This window comes from Bemisia tabaci, chromosome 1 (genome assembly GCF_918797505.1).
Source record: "Bemisia tabaci chromosome 1, PGI_BMITA_v3".
NCBI classification, from domain to species: Eukaryota; Metazoa; Arthropoda; class Insecta; order Hemiptera; family Aleyrodidae; genus Bemisia; species Bemisia tabaci.
The window spans coordinates 45,205,973-45,227,485 of NC_092793.1; the positions used below are offsets into that span (position 1 = coordinate 45,205,973).

The 21,513-nt window shown below is 41.1% G+C and overlaps 2 protein-coding genes across 6 annotated transcripts in view; one reads left to right on the forward strand and one right to left on the reverse strand.

Moving 5' to 3' along the window:
- spen (split ends) overlaps window positions 1–21,513 on the forward strand; it is a 159,249-nt gene that overhangs the window by 24,380 nt on the left and 113,356 nt on the right. The window lies entirely within an intron of this gene.
- Window positions 13,160–19,656, reverse strand: LOC140224789 (zinc finger BED domain-containing protein 4-like). 2 transcript variants are annotated; one of them, XM_072301461.1, is made up of 4 exons: window positions 19,474–19,656; window positions 17,862–18,090; window positions 16,940–17,231; window positions 13,160–16,480 (listed from the first exon to the last, which is right to left on the reverse strand). In XM_072301461.1, the coding sequence occupies exons 3-4, from the start codon at window positions 17,088–17,090 to the stop codon at window positions 14,934–14,936; spliced, it is 1,698 nt and encodes a 565-aa protein (XP_072157562.1). In that variant the 5' UTR covers window positions 17,091–17,231; window positions 17,862–18,090; window positions 19,474–19,656; the 3' UTR covers window positions 13,160–14,933. The 2 variants fall into 2 exon arrangements, with proteins under 2 accessions (XP_072157562.1, XP_072157560.1); XM_072301459.1 differs by lacking the exons at window positions 17,862–18,090; window positions 19,474–19,656 and having other exon boundaries at window positions 16,940–17,818.

A 21,513-nucleotide genomic window follows, 5' to 3' on the forward strand; every position in this document is an offset into this window, starting at 1 on the left:
TTGTTTATAAAGCACGTATTTGACTTACTTTTTGCATAAATTTACTAATTTTTTCGAAAGGGCGCTCATTTATGAACATTCTTGGCCGTGGATATCGGAATTTGAATATTGGCAGCGGCATTTTTCCAGTGTTTTTCGTGTTAGAGGATTGGCTGCCCTTTTTGGCCCTAAGAGCTCCACTTAGGTACTCTAAGTTAAAGTTGCCACCACGGCAGATACGCTGACGGAGAGTCTATCTACACGGACGAAAAGTCGTCGAACCGGCATCGGGGTTCGCAGCGTGGGGGCGTCGCGGCGCTGTGTCGAAAGCCCCGAGCGTAGAGGAAACTTTTTCGAGGAGGATTTCAGAAGTCTGCCGCATCAATTAAGTCTCGAGGATGCTCGAAGAAAGTTGCGAACGGCGACGAGATGCGATGCGGCCCGAGACCCGAGACCCGAGACCCTCTCCGGCGGACTTGCGCGGCGCGTTTTCGGGACGACCCGGCAACCCCGCGTCCGAGCCGGCAACGCCGCGTTGTGATGTAATGGTTGCCTGCCTGGACCTGGATCGATGATGTTCGGGTTTTGTTGTCCTCTCCCGGAGTCCCGGAGGCGAGAGGGGAATCCACTCTTTTTTCTACCCCTTCTCCTCGCTCCGTCCCGGCCACCCTCCCGTCACTCCCCGTTTGTTTCCTTTTTTTATTTGTTTATTTGCGAGAGTGTGTGTGCGTCTGTTTTTTTTCTCGTGTTATTCCTGCATCGCTCCCATTATATCCCCGAGCTTCGGTTTTCGAGTCGCTTCCTGTCGCCAATTCGCCAGAGACGCGCTAAGGGAAGGAACGAGGTGGCGGTTACTCCAAGTTCGTATCCGGTTACGTTATCGGATGAACTGGTCGAAAGCTGGAGGAAATTCCGTAGTTTCCCTCACGATGGAACGTAACTACATTTCAATGTTGTCAAATTTCTCCTCACAAATTGCATTTTCACTCAGAGAATCTTGGGCATTTCGAATTGACATTTTCACCTATTTTTCTTCTGATTTCATGCAATAATCTGTTAAATTTTGGAGAAAAATTGCACAGCTGCATTCTTGTATAAAATTAAATTGTATAAAGTCAATTTTGCAACCTTGGAATGCGGTTACGTTTTTTCGTGTGAGGAACGACGATTTTGTAACGTTGTACCTGGCATCCTGGCAGGTATAATCACCCGGCCGAAATTTTTATCGATTTCGCTGAATCGCACGAATGACCAAAAAACCGTTTTTTTGTGCAAAGGCTCAAGTAAAGACAATGTATTTTTGAGACCCTGTACCAACAATCCAAGCATTTCAATTGATTGAGAAAAATGTTAAATGCGGAGAATTGGTGTCAGTCATCGGTTTAAAAAATGCAAGCATCTGGCCGTGTTATGGAATTATTGCTCTAATTAAACGAGTCCGGTCGTGACAACTTGACAAGCTATCGTTGGAGTGAGAAAACCGGGAAGATGACGCGGAACCGACGTGGAAAACGCTTCAGCTGACGATGATTCATTCCCGGGGGTGAATAGTGATTTGTTTGAGAGGTCTGGGATGCTGAATCTGGGTTAGGATTGGGAGCAGATCTGTTTGCACAACTGACTCGTAGGATATATCATTGCACTGCTGGCATGAGAGGGCTGAAAATTGTTTTCGAATGGGCCGTGTCGACTACATGACTGAAGCCTTTCTACGTGCCGTGTGAAAATTAAGTTACGTCCTTATGTGCACGAAGCGTTGGAATTTGCGGCTTTAACGACACTGATGAGAAAAACATACCTGATTGAGAAACGATGATACATGGTCGATGAAATATTCTGGCGACCGACTACGAGAGAACGTAGACGAGCGTATAACTGGAATACATTTTGCAATAAGGAGCCACTATTTGTGGCTTTTTCTGAAAAACACCTCGCTGCAGAGGGAAACCAATGACATATACATATGTTGCTTCTAAAATGAGCCAGAATTGGTGGCTCCTTATTGTAAAATGTGGTCCAACTGATAGTGCTGGAATATTCTTAAATGCTTGGTCGCACGGAAGGGGATGGAACCCTTTGAAATCTTAGAGGTCAACTCATCATTTCTGTAAATCCGTAATATTTTGTTGTGATGAACGAAGAAACGGATGCCCGCTTTATCTTGGAAACAGATACGATTGCAAGGTGTGAGCTCTTGAAAAACCGAGAAAAACCTGGAAAAGTTGTGAAATTTTACCTAACTCAGAACAGTCTTATAGTTTTTCCGTGGAACCTGGTAACTATTTCTTTATCCAAGACCTAGCATTTTTTTCACCTACAATTTTTTCGCGATAGGAATTTTTTAAATATCACATGCCATTAAAATTATCGGAAATTCAGAGAATTCGATGTCCTTAAACTTTGGAAAGTCAGGAAATCGTGAAATTCAAGGAAAGTCATGACTCAGATATGGTCAATTAATCAAAATAAAAACCGTATGAAAATCAATGTACAGGGGAAATTCTGCTCAAAACTGACGCGTAAGTTGAATCGCCATCACCCGGTGTTTTTGTGCACGACTTAATGTCGTCTTGCGATTGATTCGCGGAGTAATCGTCGTCAAGGAGCGATGCAGCGATGTACAGGTGGCTTGGTTTGCGATTAATCGATTTATCTGCCATTCGAAGGTATAGAAAAGGATTGAGCGTCAGGCAGCACCTCAATAATCGATGTTTAACCTCAATTACAAATGGAAAATATCGATAACTTATGATTGGCGCGCGATGGAGTGAAGCGTGAGGTCCTTGACTCTGAGAGCACTTGCGTCGTTGTTGTCGTCTTCGCCCCGGGCTGATCTGTTTTGGCCGCTTCTCTCCTTGCCCGTCATCGGGAGCCCTGCACGCTGCCGTGTCCAGGAAGAACGCCGTATGAACATCCAAACGCTACCAAATTTCCTCTCGGAAAATATTTATTTTCGAAGAAAGTTGTGAATGTTTTCCCTCGAAATATGTAGATACTCCAGGTCAAACTGCGAATGAAATTCTTCGCAAAGCGGAATGGAAAATATTCGCAAGTTTTCCAGTAAATTCGTGCAGTATCGAATGAAATCTGGCCTAGGCGGGAGGTTCTTACGACGTTTTTCCTTAGGACGGAACTGCGCCGCTGCGCCTCGCGCTTTTGTTGTCGGAGCCGGAGCGAGCGAAAAAGGAAACAGAAGGCAGGACCGGGGCCGATGAGCAGCCCAAGAGCCCGTTTCTCTATAGACGAATTTCTTCCTTCTTTTTCTTTTTCTCTGTTTTTCTTTTTCTCTTATTGTAATGAGATATTCACTCGGAGCGGTGGCGGTGGAGCCCGTACACGCTCTGCTGGACCAGCTCCGCTCTGCTTGGCGCGACCAACCCCCCCCCCCCCCCCCCCCCCCACCAACTACGCGTACCATCACTGTTGCTAAATTTAAATTCAAAATTTGACACTGCGTCACAAGGAGCGAATTTTCTCCATCGGATCCGATGAAATTGTTGACATCGGTGGGTCGACAGACCTATCCATCATTACGGACTGATTACAGAGCTTTCCGCCAGATTTACCAGTGTCCAGTACTTCAAGGGATACAGGTGGGATCCTAACGATGACTCCAGTTAGCACCGATCATCTGTTTGATACGCCTCGAAAAAGAGGTTCACGAAAATACGGATTCATCAGATCGGATTTGACTCGACCCATCTGATCCAACGCGAAAATTCGCTGTAGGAGAGAATTTTCACGTCTGCCCTGCTCTCTGATTTGTTAGACTCTAATTAGTTTGTACTTTTCAAAGTTAAAATATCCATGTAAGTTTGTGTAAAATCAATGTCAGAAGTGTGAATTCCAGGATTCCTTATTGTGGCAAAGAACTGTGTCTCCATCTTGTTCGCTTACTCTCATCGGGTGCAGTGAAAGCGGCATGGTTCTTTACTGTGTACAGTTCTTACATGTTCTTCAAATCCTTACAAAGATTTCTGCCCAGGAATGTTCTTTAAATCCTTAAAGAACATTATTGCCCTACGCAAGTACGCGCTCAGCTATGGTAGCGAGCGAATTACCAAACGAGCGTAAAACTGCATCAAAGTCTATCTAGGAAACTGGAAAATTCGCGACCGTCAAAACAAAATCCCGAAAATTTATAATTTTGGTAACAATTGCAGACGTAAGGGACCGTACAGTCACGGAATTTCAGTGATTTTGGTCATGGAAACCCCTCAAGTAAGCACACGCAAAGGAATACCCTTCTGCCACACTTATGCACCTGTTAGTCTACGGAGCTGGCTTTAAAGTGGCCGGCTTAGTTTGACATGAAGGTTTTTCCTCGATTTGTCCAACGGAGTCCTCTTGAAATCTGAAGCGAAAGTTGCTTATCGTTTACATGATCGGTTTTTAATGGGAACCTAGCAACCACCGAAGGATTTTTCCTCTAATCATTTTAGAACGATTTCTTCGACCGGAAACGCTGTCAAGACCAGCCTTAATAACATCAACAAAGTGGGTGGTTGGTCGTAGCTTTGCCGAGTGGAACTCAAGCACGCAACGTTTTCGCGATTCACGTGTTTTTGAAACGAGTCTTAGCTCGTGCAGGAACGGCGCATATCAACCTGCCGGTAGTTGGAAAAGTCTCGCGGCACAATCTGTAGGGCTCCGATTTATCGATCAAATCGGCAGAAAGATGATTTGGACTACATTTGTCACCAGGAACTTCAATTTCTGGTTCATCTCTAAAACCATTTATGTGCATAAGGATTCTGATATCACATACGTTCTATTTAAACTGACTGTGAGCGAGAAATTGATGTTCCGAATTGCCAAAGTAGTCCATTTATCGTGTTTCAGACGAAGGGATGCAACTCCATTTCTAGATCGTATAATCGGTGCGATTGCGATGCTTCTAATTAGCATCGCTGTTTTTCAATTAATGTTTTGATTTTTCGCTGTAAGAAGTCAGGGAAAACTAAGAGAATTTCAGCGCCACAGGTCAGGGAAATTTTCAAGGAAACCAGAGAAAGGCAGGTTAAAGTCCGGGAATTTTGAAATTGGATTAAACTTGCAACCCTGATTAAAATTTGCGATGGAATTTTGAAACGTTACGTTAGAGTTACGAGATTCTTCCGAGTTGGACGTAGAGACAGTATATTTCTAATCCCGCGCTCTTGTATATTCCCTTTATTGTAAAAGTTACCTCCGGAAGTCAACGCTCAGATTCAATTCGCTGTAGATGACTGATGACCAACGATGACCAACGGGTTGAACAATTTGTTCCTGACGTCATCTGCGAACTATCACCAATCAAATTGCTCACCTCGACATTCATAAGTTATCATAAGGTGAATTTTATTTGTTTTCATACTCAACAAGTTGAACTGCATTTTGCAATTTGGAACTGTAAATTCTGGCTCATCTAAAAAAACACTAAGTGCATAGGGAAACGAATGGCACCTACGTTGTTTTTGAACCGGGCTAAAAGTTATAGTTCCAAACTGCAAAATGCAGTTCAGTTGTTCAACCACAATCATCAGCCGAAAAGAACCATCGAATTTAACTAATGCGTCTCGCTACTTCACTCTTCAGATCATTGATGCGGGGTCTCTGTACATTGTCTGTGGTGGTACCATCGATCCAGTTCCGAGACGAATGGAGGTTCGCTCGCCCCGGTACCCGCGTAGCTGGCGAAAACGGAGATCTGGCAAGGGGGCGCCGCGCCGCGCTCGTCCGCGGCCGTTGGTTCGGTCGCTGGCTGGATTCCCCCGTCTCCGGACTCCGGGATGGTGGCGCCGAGTCGAACGTCCAAGACGTCGCAAATCCGTTATTTCTCGACCGAAAGCGCAACCCCGGACGCCGTGTTTATCTTGGGTTTTATCCCCGCAGCGCGCCCCCCTCGCTCGTTGTTGCCGCTCCCTCTCAGAGCATCGCCGCGGAGCTGCCGGATCGTGCACGAAAATAAGATCGCTCGCGAGGAAGTCATTGGAACCCCTATTTTAGTAGAGCTACTTAGTCTCAGTTGGATCGGAAACCAGCCTCTCCAAAATCGGGAGCCGTTCGTTTCATTTCTGTGCCGATACAGGGTGATCCAGAGGTCTCGCGCCTCTAGCACCAGGCATCACCCTTGTAACTTTAGTGCAAATTGAGATGGAAACTTGAAATTTTGTGTGTGCTTCCAGGGCGCAAGAAACGACTTTTGCTAATCCCCCAGAAAATTTCAAGGAGACCAATCGGAAAGGGGGCGAGAACTGTTGAGGCTGTGAGGGTGTTTGGTACGGGAGCTTTGGATTATTCTGCAGAGAGTGTAAAGTTGCATTTTAATCCGGCAATTTTGTACCCTGAACATTGCAGCTAATTATCTCATGTAGCTCTCATCGGAACCTCTTTGGCCCGAATGCTTGTATTCGCCACTATAACAGAAGGACCATTCGATGTGAAAGTTCACGTATGCATTTGCGTCGCTTCCAAGATGAAATCGGGGTGCTGTTTCGATGCAGTTCTTTGCCGATCAGAAGCTATTAATTTTGTTTTTGCTTCCTAAAATATTCTAATTCTATGAAGTTTGAAGTGATTTCCCAGATTTTTCTGTGCAGAACTAAGGGTGAATTTTTTGGGCGTAGAAGAACTGTAAAGTTGAACAATGATATAAGCATCAGGTGGACCTGTGCGCATTTTCAGGCTGGTCCTTCTTCTCTGGTATACTTTGAACTTTTTTCGACGGTTTTTGGCTATAATCGTCGGGACTGTTCAGAGACAATATATTTTCGAAACCCCACTCTGTTTTCTTTCCGAAGTAAAAAAAGTCACTGTCGGAAGTCAACGCTCAGATTCGCAGAATGATGAGCGATGACCAGTGAGTTGAGCAACTGGTCTAGCAATCCCAACTGATTTGAAAATTCTTGCGTATAGCAAAGTGCTTCTGCCGACATTCAACAGTCATCAATCGGTGAACTGCATGCTCAACAAGTTGCTCATCAATCATCATAAGGCGAAAAACGGCGTCAACCTCCGAATTTATCTCATTCCCCACCCGATTTAATTGCTTCGACGGCCAGTGCGGGGTCTCAGAAATGAATTTTTCCTGATTTTTTTAAATTTTTGTACTCCAGGGTCTTGTTTTCCGCGGCCTGTCCGAAATTTATGTGCTCGTTTTACACTGAAATGCAGAGCTTTGATGGACGATCCGATGACCGTGCATCGCCGCGACCGCATCGCACCGCATCGACTTGCCAAACGCGTTGCCGGGACGATGGTCGACCGCGAGGCGGGGCGGGGCGGCCGGGAAGTCGTTGGAAATACCGTATTTTTCGCCCGATTTGGCAGCCGCGTCGTAAGTCTGGCCCATCCCCTTTCCCCTCGGTCGGGCGCTGTCTCGGTCCGTGGCCGGCGTAGCCGAATGTGCCCGATCCCGATCGGATGCCCGAATTTTCATCTCCCGTCCGCAGGGGATGCTGTGGACACGTTAAGTTTTCGACTGATTATCTTGTAATATAGCTAGCTCAAGAATTCGAATACTGATTGTCTTCTTGCTTTAACCTTAAATTTAGGAACTGACAGTGCACTGGAAAAAAAAAAAAACACATTGGATCTAGAGTCCAGACTCTTGAAAACATTGACAAGAAAAACTACTCTTGATTCAATCGGATTTTTGCTTGAATCAAAACGAAATCCGCTCAAATTAAGAGGCTTGGTTCTTGATTTAAGTGAGATTCTGATTGAATCATGAGTAGTTTTTCTTGTCGATGTTTTTAAGAGCCTGGACTTTAGATCCAACTTGTTTTTTTCCAGTGTAAATTTAGGAACTGACAATGTCTCTAATTCATGGAGTCTAGGACCGGGAAAACCGGGTTTCATCAGAGAATGAAGAATTTCAGGGAATAATCAGGGCATTTGAAACCGAGAATCTCTTCCCCAGGAAGAGGGAGCTTCAAATCGCAATCATTTGTTTCCATCTCGTCATCAACCCCTGTCAAATTACTCGTATCGGTATAGCATCCGTCAAAATCGACCGATAGGACATTTGTTATGCGCTGCTTTTCGGCGTAGAGTTCAGCGACAAATAATCCTAAAATTCGTTCGGTACTTGTTTCTCAAATGTGCTATCAGGTGCAGAGGGGTATATTTTGAACTTCATCAGGAACTGAGGTTCCCTTGTGATCGGAAGAACCCGTAAAGGCAGGTAATTCAGCTCGCCCCACAAATTCGGTATCGAAAAACCTAGAATCCACCCGATTCTCGTAATGGCACTGCAAATTACGACGAATATTGCGCATTTGAGTCAATTTTTGTAGGAGTGCAACTTAGTGAATGTGTTCGCTCCCAGATATACAGATACATTGCGAAAACGAAAAACTTCGGGTACTTTTCCGGGTATTTCATGATTTCCGACCGGGTAAATGTCTAGGGTACGTACATGACTTATGTTACTGGTCATATCCAAATCAGCCTGGAGACTTCAACGCCACGGCAGAAAAAAGTGAAGTTTCTGAAACTGGCATAATGGGCCACTGGACAAGGTATGAGCTAAAAGACTACGCAATACGCTCCCTCTTCAAAATTCCACGAGGAAGAGCGAATCGCACAACGAGACTCTTGGAATTCAACTCTCCAACAAGATAATGGTGTGAGAAATTAACCTTGGTTAAATGACAAAAATACGAAGGACGTATTTTGTATGATCTGCCTTCCATGTGATTGGTGTAAAATATACTTGTTAATATCTCGTTCAGGAGTTGGATCCCGAACTTCCCGTTGTGTGAATCGTTTTCTGCGTAAGATTTTTAAGAGGAATCAAGTGATATCCACTTCTTAGACCTCGTCTAGTTGCACATTTTCGAGGCTACTGCCACCGGATCACATGCAGTTAAAATTCAACTTGGCAACACCGCCGGAGTACGTGACCGCGACAGCTTGGCAACACTGCCGCTGCCCCTTATTTATCACAGGATTCCACTGTTGCCGCCTCACCTGTTCTCATTTATAGCGCAGGGTTGCCGAGTCGCTCTGAATGCTGGTATCGCCGGGTTTGAGCTCATTTTCAGCTGCTCGGTCAAAACGTCGGGTCTTCATAGGAGTTTTCACAGACACAAGCGACGTTGAGGCGTTTTGTGAATGATTGTATTCTTGTTTTGATGCAAGTGTCACTTTAGTCTCGATCATTTGTCCTAGCCAGGGGAAACTGGAAAACGTCAGGGAAATTTAAAAAATATGTCAAATGTTAGGGAAAATAACGAAAGTGTCTGGGAAAACTAGTTAATTCACCTTTGTTAGCTCTAAAGAACGGATTTGACGTTTAGAATAACTAATTTTTCCCGAAAACTATATCAAGTTTTGTGTTTTTGACCATCTGGCATATCCTACATTATCAGGGACTCTTACTCAGATGTTTCAGAGAAATCAAGGTAATGTCGGGGAATTCAATTTTCTAAACTTTGTGGCAACTCTGAGATCATTAAATGGATTTTGTAATTCACTATATCAATATTTTCTCGGTTTAAGGATGGAAAAAATAATTGACATACCTGGGTTTTCGTGCATAGTATGACGTGTCGTTCTTGACGGCAGCATTGCGCGACGTTATTAATTCCCTTCAGCGAACTACAGTTCAAACAGTTTCACACCCACAGGAAAAGAGAGAGGATTATAAAAAAGCGTGCATCGAACGAAATTGCAAAAACAAAACTTTGACATGAAAAACCAAGCTTTTTCTGCATGACTCAGGGAACTTTTTCCGTCGTTTTCCTCTCAATAATTAATCCGTGTGATCTATATTTGTTTCTCGTGCAAGTGCTCCTCTTACGAGCGATTACCGTTCCCTCTCTTTGACGCGTTAAAAATTCATCGGCGGTAAGGGCGTGACCATGCCGTTCGAGTGGCGTGGCATGCTTTGCGATATATCGATTGATCTGCCTTTTAAATCTATAGAAAGGGATCGATGGACAGGTGTTCGCACCGAACACCTCAATAATCGATTCCTCACCTTAGTTTCAAATAGGGAAGTATCGATAATCGACCATTCACGCCTTGTCACTTGCCTAACGAACGCCGAGCTTCGCCGCAACGGTTTTTTTTTTGCGCAGCTCCGTTTCGCGGAGTTCGGTTTCGTGGAAGAGGAAAAAAAAGAAAACTGCCAACGTCGTGTGGCGCAGTATCGCTTTGTTTTGATTACGCATCGATGGCAGAATTTTCAACAAGTCTTACCGTCCTTTTTCGAGAGTTGCAAGTCTTCGAGTTGCACTTCGCTCGAATAACGAGGGCATGTCACGATGCGATCCCCCTCTCGGCAAGGAAAAACGCTGTATGAGCCTTTAGACTTCGCCGGATTTCCTTTAATAAACGACGAATTTTCTGGAAAAATCGTGACTTTTTTTTCCCATTTTTTCCGACAAATCTGTTCGGAATTGAATACAAATGAAAAGTCACTTTTTATAAGTATGTACTTGTGCAAATTTCGTTGAAAATTAGGCTAACAGTGACATTTGCATGAGAGAGGAATTAGGTTCGTCAAAGCCGCGGAATACTGAAAAAATCGGGAAATGTCAGGGAAAACCTGGAATGGACCACTAGACAAGGTACGAATTTAAGCGATCTGATACATGTTTCTTAATCAGAATTTCACGTAAAAAACGATTCACACAACGAAAATTACGGAAACCAACTCCTAACGAAGATATTAACGTTTTTATTTCACATTGGTTACGAAGAATTTGAACTGCCCGCTCACAAGAAACTCAAAACTCTACGTGAGTCAAATCGCCCACTACAACGGTTTCAGCAAGCTTCTCTATCGAGCAATGTTCATTAGGGATGTCGATTTTTTCGATTCGATTCTGACGAATCGATTTTTTCAGGAAAAAATCGATTTTTTTGAATCGATTTTGTGAGAGGCGATTTATCGATTCAATCGATTTTCTATTTAAAAAAATCGTAAAAATCGTTCAGACTTTTTCGCTCTGTCTAGATTACTCTTTTAACGTCACGTCAAACCTACTTACGTTCAAACGCGGGTCCAGAAGGAAGGTATTTAGCGTTTGGTAAACTTTCTAATACATTCTTTTAGGTTTAATTGCAATTGCTGATCAGATCTTCAAGCACCATAACGACCATAACCTCTTTGAAATTTGAATGAATACTTTAAACAAAACTTCTTAACCGTCAAAACGGTCAAACGTCAAACATTCCTTGAACTAGTTGTGGGTTTTGACCGGTCTCAAAGTTAAATCTCTTAAATCTTAGATTTCTTTTTTTTCTTTTAAATCTTTAAAAATCTTTTCTCTTCTCTCCTAAATCTCTCTTAAATCTCAGTAGTTAACTTTAAATCAGGTTTTTTCGAGGAAAATTTCAGAGTGCTGAAAAAGAGCTGAAATTTCTTTGTCTCAGTGCTGATTTTTCGGCCTTGGTGCTGAAATTTGATGAGGCTGAATGCTGATTTTTGAAAATTCCATCCGGGAACCCTAACTTACAAGGGTTATGGAGAATATTGTAAGTTTGATTTGTATTGTGGACGAATAAAAATTCAATTGTAGAGCACAGCAAGGCAGTTTATCTTTTTACCTTCTCCCGACAAGGAAAACCCTAAGCCCAATTCCTCTTGATGTTTCACCATTATTTTTTGGGGATGGGAGGTTGAATTTCCTTTCTGTTCTGTCAATGAGCATGTCATGTCATACCATTTCTCTTAAGCCCAGGTCACACTATCAAACTTTTCATCTGACTTAATTGAACAAAAAGTTGGATGAAAAGTTGAACGCAAAAAAATTTGATTTAATTACTCTCCGTTCAACTTTTCATACAATTGGCGGCGCCATTTGGATGGAAAGTTGAACCAAGGTAAGTGCCATCAGGGGTTGCTAAGATATCTAGTGCACGGAGGTATGCAGTGTAAAAGGACCCAAATGGATTCGTTTCATGAAATTTTTTTCAGGAAATTTTCTCCAAATTGTGGTACTATTTCATGACAAGAATTGTTCTTGGGTGGCTGGATTCCCATTAAGTGAGAGCCAATCGCACAATCTCACCAATGCTTGATGGCGCTTAGCTATAAAATTTCCACTCTTCAATTGATAATACCTCTAATTCATGAGACAGGTGTAGGATGGCTTAACATCTCAAGCGCCTAATTTTTATTTGGGAAGTTTGAGGACAAGATCAGCAAATGAATTGTTTTATTATGATCAGGTGATAGCGCTACTGTTTCGATGTAAGTTTTCTCCCATAAATTTGCCCTTTCTGCACTGGGGATGAATTATTTGACTTGGGTCTTCAGGGCAATGTTTCATGTAAATTTTGACATTTTTTCTGCCAATGCCGATAGTATTGACATACCTTCCTAAGTTTCCTTAATTCTTCCTATTTTCTTAAAGGCACAAGAACAGCCTACAGAAAGAGCCATGCGGAGAGCACAGGATGTGGCCAGGCGTAGAAGACAACTGCTCCGGCCACCAGGGCTAGAATTTTTAAATTTATTCAATGGAAATCCTGCCCTTGGAGTTGTCCGCAACTTTAATCCTGGCCATCCAATCAACCGGCGTTCGGGCTGATTTTAATTTTTTTTCCGACTTATAAATAAAATAAAAAATGTCTTCCAAAAATCAATGAGCATTTCTAACAAACAAGATCCTGTATTACGGGGCATTCCGCATCACTAGGGTTCTTAGACTTTTTTTCTCTTTTCTTAAAAAATGTTCTTGCTGGCATTTCTCTTTTGTGAAAACTTTTCTCTACTGCCGATGAAAGTGTGCCAATGCACAAGATTCAGATAAAGGTAACACAAAATAAATCTGCTCTCCAAAAAGTGCTATAGCAAAAAAAAGGCACTCATAAAAGTGGGAATTGATGCTCACAGAAAAAAGCTAAAATTCGAAACCGCATCAAAAATTGTGACTATTTTAAATGAAAAATGGATCTCTGTCACTCTGTCCTGGGTTTGAGCTTATTTCAGGGAAGTATTCCATGTCCAAGCATTAGATCAGTATTAGAACTGCTGCTCTGAAAAGGGAAATGCTGGCCTATTGGGTCGACTATAGACCATACAAACTCTCTTAGGGAGTAAAATTTGATTGTTTTTACACGCTTTAATTGATGAATAATTAAGATTGAAAATGATGAAATGTAATGGACTAATAGGCCCTTAACACTGGACAGATATGACGTAAAATATAAAAATAGGAATGAGAAATTTTAAGAATCGAATGAAACTGAAAATGAAAATGTAATAAAAAATAAAAACGCTTACATTTAAACTTATAAAATACACAGTGAAAACTAACTCTAATAAGTAGGTAATCACAGTTTCGCATTCCATAGGTAACGCTTTTCCACTTAAGCTTAGGAGCAAACTAGAAAAATGTATGATGAGGAACGACTTAGAAAGAGAACAGATTTTCTTTAACAAAGACTGAAAATTATCAGAACAAAATAAAAAAAATGTTGAAAGAAGTACGGAATGCAGGCACATGGAGCCGAAATACTATAGAACGAGTGCAAATCTCAACTGAACCTCAAGTACATTATTAAATTTGTTTGCAATAAAAAATAACTCGAGAAATACCATTTTACTGGTCCTACTAATACTTTAATAAACATTATGTCAATTTGTGGAGAACAAAAAAAAAAAAAAAAAAATCTAAGTTCTAAGAAGACTTAGGAAAACTGTAAATATTTGATGAATTTTCCAGTTGTTGGAGAAACAGCTATGCAGATAGGAAAGTGAAAAGAAACTCTAATGAGTAGTTTAAGTACTGTACTCAATATTGCTTTTGCGTCTTTAACTAAGAGCAAACTAGACAAAATTACGGTGAGGAACAACTTTAAAAGAGATCTGATTTTCAGTACCAATGACTGAAAATTTTCATTACAAAATAAAAAATACCGAAAATAGTAGGTACGAATGCCAACTTCGAAAGTCCACTTGAGCCAAAATACTGCTTTCAGTGAGTGCAAATCTCAACAGAACCCTAAGTACATTATTAAATTTGTCAGCAATAAAAATTACTTGAGAAATACCATTTAACTGGTCCTACTAATACTTTAATAAACATTATGTCAATTAGTGGAAAGCAAAAAAACCCTTAAGTTCTAAGAAGCCTTAGGAAAACTGTAAATATTTAATGAATTTTCTCGTTATTAGAGAAACAGTTACGCAGATAGGAAAGTGAAAAGAAACTCTAATGAGTACTTTAAGTATCGTACTCAATATTGCTTTTGCGTATTTAACTAAGAGTAATCTAGAAAAATTTACAATGAGGAACGATTTTAAAAGAGATCTAATTTTCAGTACCAATGACTGAAAATTTTCATTACAAAATAAAAAATACCGAAAATAGTAGGTACGAATGCCAACTTCGAAAGGCCACTTGAGCCAAAATACTGCTTTCAGTGAGTGCAAATCTCAACAGAACCCTAAGTACATTATTAAATTTGTCTGCAATAAATTTTTCTTGAGAAATACCACGTTACTGCTCCTACTAATACTTTAATAAACATTATGTCAATTTGTGGAAAGCAAAAAAAAACTTATGTTCTAAGAAGACTCGGAAAACTGTAAAAAGTTTAATGAACTTTCCAGTTGTTAGAGAAACAGCTATGCAGTTGGGAAAGTGATAAGTAACTCTAATGAGTAGTTCAAGTACCGTGCTCAATATTGCTTTTGTGTATTGAACTAAGAGCAAACTAGAAAAATTTACAGTGAAGAACAACTTTAAAAGAGACCTAATTTTCTATGACAGGTGCAAAAGGTGCAAACAATAGAACAACAAAACATTTGTAGGAGAGCCCAAGAATAAAGGCACTTCAATTTCACACGAAGTTGACGAAGTCTACACTTTTAACTTCAATACGCAATACACTTAAAAATATATTCTAAAGCACCTGGTAGGTAAGCCAACGAAACAAATATTTGACTAAAGGTCCAAAAAATGGAACAACAAAACTACATGTGAATAGCAGAAAGGCAGAACAGACACATCTTACAAGTTCCACTTCTCTTTGGACAGTGAGTTTAAGAACAACAAAGCTGAGAGCCTTTGGGAATCAAGCCTGCTTCTCTCGTTTGTTAAAATAAGCCCAGCTTGAGAAAATAACCTCTCTGAGGGTACAGAGGTGGCAGGCATAATTAAAAACCTTTTTGCAACTCTAAATAAACTAGGGAAAACATCCTTATACCTCATCCAGTAGGTGATGGGACAATGTTTTGTAGGAATCGTTTTTTCCTCGAGATACAGTCTCAGCTCTCTGTGCATACCCCCGATGGTGCGGTTGCGTGAAGAATTTCTCTGTGCTCTAATAGTTTCATGGTGCAATGAAAGACCATGATGAACTGCTCCGTCTTCTTCTGCTGCCTGATCTAAATTTTCCACTTCGGCCACCATGTCCTCTCTACTGACCAATTCTGATATCTTGGTAAAAGCAGCTGCCACATGGGTAGGATGCTGTGAGTGATCCTGCCTAAATCTAGGATCTAGAATCATAGCCATCATGAGATTCTGGTTCAACTCAATATTTCCAAATCGATCTGGACGATCAATCTCAGCCAGAAGTGCAGCTTTCACAGCAACAGCTACTGCTGATTCAGGTCTTTTCAGTTGAATTGTGGCACGGAGGCAGTTTACCAATGGAATTACGGCTGAGCACGTAACATAATGAAGACCACTTAAATGTCTGGTCATTTCCTCAAGCGGCTCCAAGAGCGTCATCACCTCTTGGAGCTCGCTAACTTTTCTTGCACTAATCATCTGTACCGAGTCAGGGTGGTTTATAAGCACACCACTGATATAGTCTTTTAATTTTAAAAATCTTTGGATCATATAGAATTCTGAGTTCCATCGAGTTATCACTGACTGCATGAGTTTGAGGGCTTCACCAGGTGGTTGGGCGTCTCTTAGCTCATCAGAAAGAATATAACTTTGAATAGAAGCTGTGATGATGGCCTTCACTGGTGCTAGGAGCGGTGCCAGGAAGGGATTTGCTAATACCACTTCAGCAATAAGATTAAGCACATGCGCAATGCAATGTAGATGTTTATCTTCATTCCCGGTCAAAAGATTTGCAGCATTCACCATATTCGCAGCTCCATCCGTTACAACAAGGACTATCTGAAGGGTTCTAAGCCCCCAATCTTTAAAAGTTTCTTCTACTTTGTTCTTTATATTTACACCTAGGTGCCTTTCTTCCAGGTGTACTGTATTTAAAATTAAGCTTGCCAGTTTACCATTTTCCATAAAATGAGCTGTAATGCCCAGATAACTTTTATGGTTCATTGTATCTGTCCATACATCAAATGTAATGCAGATATAGTCAATATCTTTAAATGACGTATCTTTGACTAATGGTTTTAGTTCTGAGAACTTTTTGTCCATCAGATAAGTGATTTTTGTTTTACCTGGTATTTGAAATTGTGGAACAGCCACTGAACAGAAATAACGAAAACCTTCTTTTTCGACAATTCTAAAAGGTTCGTTATCTTTGGCAATCATAAACATAAGAGCGTTCACCAACTGTTTATCTCGAGCGCCCCCTGAGAGGAAGAAAAAATATCAATAATATTAGTGACTGTACTATCAATAATACTATTCATCATAGAATGGAAAGATTGCAAATTTAATAACACTTTCTCTTACTGATTTGTATTATGAACAGGGCAAATTTGGTTCGAGAGGACTTCCGCCCCTCCTCTTAAGCAAAGCGATGCATTGGGACTGTTGTGTAGGTTATATATTCGTATATAACACAATTAAATTTAATTGAATGTCGTCTTTTCATCACTATTTATCATTGATATATCTTTCCAAACCCCTTAAATTCATCTAGCTAATTTTTCTGGCTTTTTTCCTTAGTACCTGAAAAAATGGAGGGGGAAGGGTGACAGGTTGCATTATGGGTGCCTCGGAAGGAGGAAAATGGTATCAAAAAGTCAGCAATCTTGCGTAAGACTTGATTGGCCCTTCAGGTAGATAATAATATCTTCAATTGTTACCTATTTTGAAACTGTTGCTGGTATTGAAAGTGGCTGGCATGGTGGGCTGGCTAAGGTTTCTCGCTGGAGTACCCGCTCGGCTGGGTTGCTGTGATTGTCTTGAAGGAGTCGCTGTGCTGGGAACTCTCTGAGGATCCGCTTCGGCTGGCATGGTGGGCTGGCCAAGATTTCTCGCTGAAGTACCTGCTTGGCTGGGTTGCTGAGCTTGTCTTGAAGGAGTCACTGTGCTGGGAACTCTAGGAGGATCACTTTCTCTGCTCGGGCCAGCTACTGCTTCAACTTGTTCAGGCACCTACAATGAAAGAAAATAACCTCCATAAGATTAACCTTCACCATCTTTCTATTCATAAAAGCAAAAAAAAAAAATCCTTTGTTGCATATCTTTGATATTTAGTGTCTAAATATGCTGTGCAATTATCAATCTTGAAAATCCCCCTATGGGCATTATAAAATTTGAGGTAGTTCCTGGGAGGGAGCCACGAAAACAGTCAGGGGATCAATTTGTGGATATAAACATATCTTGGCAGGGCAATTCAACAGATTTTTTTTTTTTAAGTAATCGCAATAATCGAAGCACATATGGACAATAAGCAAAGCAGAAGAGTCATCCTTTGTGAAAACAACATTTACTTTTAAACTTTACATGTCTAATCACACGGGTCCAAAGTGTGATTTAAGCCTTAACCCAAAAAAATTCATCAGGCCAAAGAAAAGTTTCAGATTTTTGGGGTTCTCTGAAAGTTGAAAAAAGTGACTTTGTGCCTTTTTGATCCTAAGTTGACTTTGTGCCTTTTGGATCCGAAGTTGACTTTGTGCCTTTTTGATCCTAAGTACATGCTTCAGCTGATGTACGGATGTACATCATCTGCATAAATTAAAGGCAATAAAAATTAGAATATTTTCTTCATAGAATGATCATTACCTCATAGGTGCATCTGGATCTGGATTTTCAGCCTGCTGGGCAGCCGCAAGAAGGCGGTGGTAGATTTCTTCATGCTTGCGGAGGAAGTGTTGTTTTAGGTTAGTTGTGTTTCCACACGTCTTTACCATTTGTTTACACCTCCTGCATCGTTTTTCGAATTGTGAGATGGTCTCGAACTCGGGTTTGAGGTTAGCACTTGCCTTCCGCTTTTGGCTTCGGCCCGCCATACCTACAATATTGTGGCAGAGCAATTAATATTATCACACAACAGACTAATGAACTTTGCTTATAAAAGAGCTGTCCCGGAAATAATAACTTAATGTAGAGAGATCACTACTGCTAAATGGTGTCCAACGAAGATTTCCAAAAAAATCATAAAAACTAGATTCCCTGATATAGAAAAATAACCAATGATTACTTTTGAACCGAAGGTCTCTAACAAAAAGTTTATGTTTTAGAGGCCCTTCACTGGCTATCCTGAGAATGTCAATGACAGAGTCAAAAGTTTTATTCAGGGGCTTCATATTTTCCTATACGCAGCAACAAACATTGCCAACTAATAGTGATTGATAAAACGGTTTGCCAAGAAAATTGGTCAACCATGCAAACGAAGTTAATAGATCTTGGTTGCTAAACATATCAAGCAACATGTCGCTCATCCATCTTGAGAAGAAAAATAATAGTGGTGATCCCCAGAACTGAAAACTAACTTTAAAACTATGGGAAACCATTGCGGCAGAATCTTAAAAATACCTTGTTTCTGGACAGTTTCTGTTTTAAAACTATCCAGTATGTAGTTTCTCAACCGCATAAAATCTTCACTTCTAATTCGATCCGTCAGAAAACAATATGGCTGTTCATTGCATCATACCAAACGGTTAAAATGAAAAGACCTTTTAGGTACTCGTCAAAACATTATAAAATCTATTCACCTGGGGCTGTAGCTTCATCTGGAAATGATGGTTCCTATTTTATGAGGCTCCTCTATTCCAACAAATTCAGGCCCAGATTTGGGCCTATATGTTGAAGGATACCATCCATGGCCTCACGACATGCTTGGCCTTTCCTGCGTGAGAGAACTGAGAGAAGTTCCAGCAAAGTTTGCAGAACTTGTTCCTTGTGCGCACATAAAATTGGAGAAAGACAATGTGCAGACGGAGCAAGTTCTGCAAACTTTACACAAACTTCTCTTGTGTAGACAAGGCTCTAAGTAGGCAGACTGTTATGTACAGAAATTCGTTCAAAGATATCTCCCCGAGGAAGAGACATCCTAAGTGTTGGGCGTAAGTAGTAAGCAGAGATGTTCCTAGTATGTGAATGTTGCGGACAGACCTCAGAGAAACTATCTACAATTTTGTTAGCTTGCCGCTAGCCCAGTATGTTACTTCAAGGCTCTTGTTGTGACAGAGCTTTCGCATGAACATAGATTGATCAATTAAAATAATGTGGTGGCACATTAGTACCTAAGAGCGAGAGCATGGAGAGGCCTATTAGCGTATAGGCCTGGGCATTTTAATTGTTCCCATCGGCTTTTCGGCCTCAATGTGATAATATGAAATCTCTGCAAGGAATAGGCGTGCAAAATTAATTACCAACAATTCTTATTACTTACCCAAAAATGCCGTTCAATCGTTCAATTACCATCCACCACGTTGAGGCCTCAGGCCACCACGCCACCAAAATCCAAATCAAATCAACGCCACCAGAACTTTCTTTCACTTAAAAAATTTCTAGCGGGAAAAAACGATTTTTTCGATTCGATTTTAAAAATCGATTTTTGAGGTACGATTTTAAATCGATTTTTGAGGTACGATTTTAAATCGATTAATCGGTTTTTCGAAAAAAATCGAATCGATTCGCGTAATCGATTTTTTAAAAAAAATCGACATCCCTAATGTTCATTTCCCATCATGTGTTGTTCAAACTATTAGCAATTTGCTATAACTGAGCCAAAGCGTCAAGATTGAGGTTGCCAGATTTTTAAATCGCAGAGACTGTCATGATAACGTTTAGCGCGCGATGTGAATCACGTAGAGCATTGAGTTTTCATGAGCGGGTGGTTTGAATTCACGCATTAAGAATCATTAAATATCTTCGTAAGGAGTTAATTTCGGTAATTTTCGTTGTGTGCATCGTGTTTTACGTAAAATTTTTGTTAAGAAACATGTATCAGAATGCTGAAATTCGTACCTTATCTAGTGGTCCATTGTCATCTGGTAAATGACTAATATGTCATCTTATTTGCTTGACATGTCATCTTATTTGCTTTCTAAAATGGATTTGGCGTTTCGACCAACAATTTTTGCCCGACTCCTGAAAACTATTTCTAATTTTGTCTTTTTAAACATCCGGCATATCTTTTAGTGTCAAGGAATTTCGACAAAATGTATTAGGGAAATCAGGCATGCAGATGCCAGAGAAATTATTTTTCTGAATTCCTAAGCCACCCTGGTTGAAAAATTAGCGAAATTTTCAGTTAGAAAGGACATTTCAGGTGAAACTTGAATTTATGAGGGGAAATTTGGAAACATTGTAATGTAGTTACGTTCTTATATGAGGAAAACCCCGAATTGTCTGGAACGCTGGTTCTGATCGCTTTTGAAGAGTGCTTTCGATAGCTGAATAAACAAATTTTATCCCCACGCTTCAGCAACGGCGCACTGTGGATCAAGTCCATCGGAAAGGTCGGACATGGAATTTTTTACTGAAAGCGCAATTGTTGGTGTTTATTTCGTCACATATTACATTTCAAGGGGTGCTTTTGGAAGAAAATTTCCCGAGAAAACCAATGGAACCACTTTTAGAACCTTAAATTTTGCGTTAACGGAGTTTTAAGCGTTTCAAGTCTCCAAAATTTGCCCAACCTCTCCTATTGACTGGATCCACTGTGCGGCGTTGCGTGGGCGGACGGACGGCGGAATGCGCGTTGCGTTCCCGATCGGCCACGTGCCAACGGACGGGGGACGCGACGGTGGTGCACGTACCGAAAAAAACAGATTACCTTAAATCAATAGCGGATTAAGGTATGGAAACGCGGCCGCTGCCAACTTTTCTCCCCTTTTTCCGCCCGAACCGAACGCGAAAACGAGGTTCGTGTAAATAAAACTCGCGGGTCGGATCGAATCCGATGGCGCAGAAAATAGCGAGTCGGAAAAAGGTGAGTAAACAAGAACCGTCGTCTCCGACGCTCTAATTATCATCCAAATTAACCGGATATTTTTTCTCTCCTCCACCCCTCCCTTCCCCCACTGCCCCGTCCCTCAGGGACGAACCGTTTAGCGTTGTATAAAAGAGGGAAAATCGGGAATAGCCGAGCATTTTAAGGTAAGATATTTTGATTGCCAGAATTTTTTTCTGCATGTGAATTTTTACTGAATGTAAGTACTGAGGGGATATTGGCGGATCCAGAGGAGGCTACGTCCGGGGAGAAAGAAAGAACACTGAAAAAAAAACACATTGGATCTAGAGTCCAGACCCTTGAAAACATTGACAAGAAAAAGGACTCTTGATTCAAGCAGATTTAAGCTTGAATCAAAAGGAAATCCGCTCAAATTAAGAGGCTTGGTTCTTAATTTAAGCTTAAATCTGATTGAATCAAGAGTATTTTTTCTTGTCGATGTTTTTAAGAGTCTGGTCTGGACTCTAGATCCAC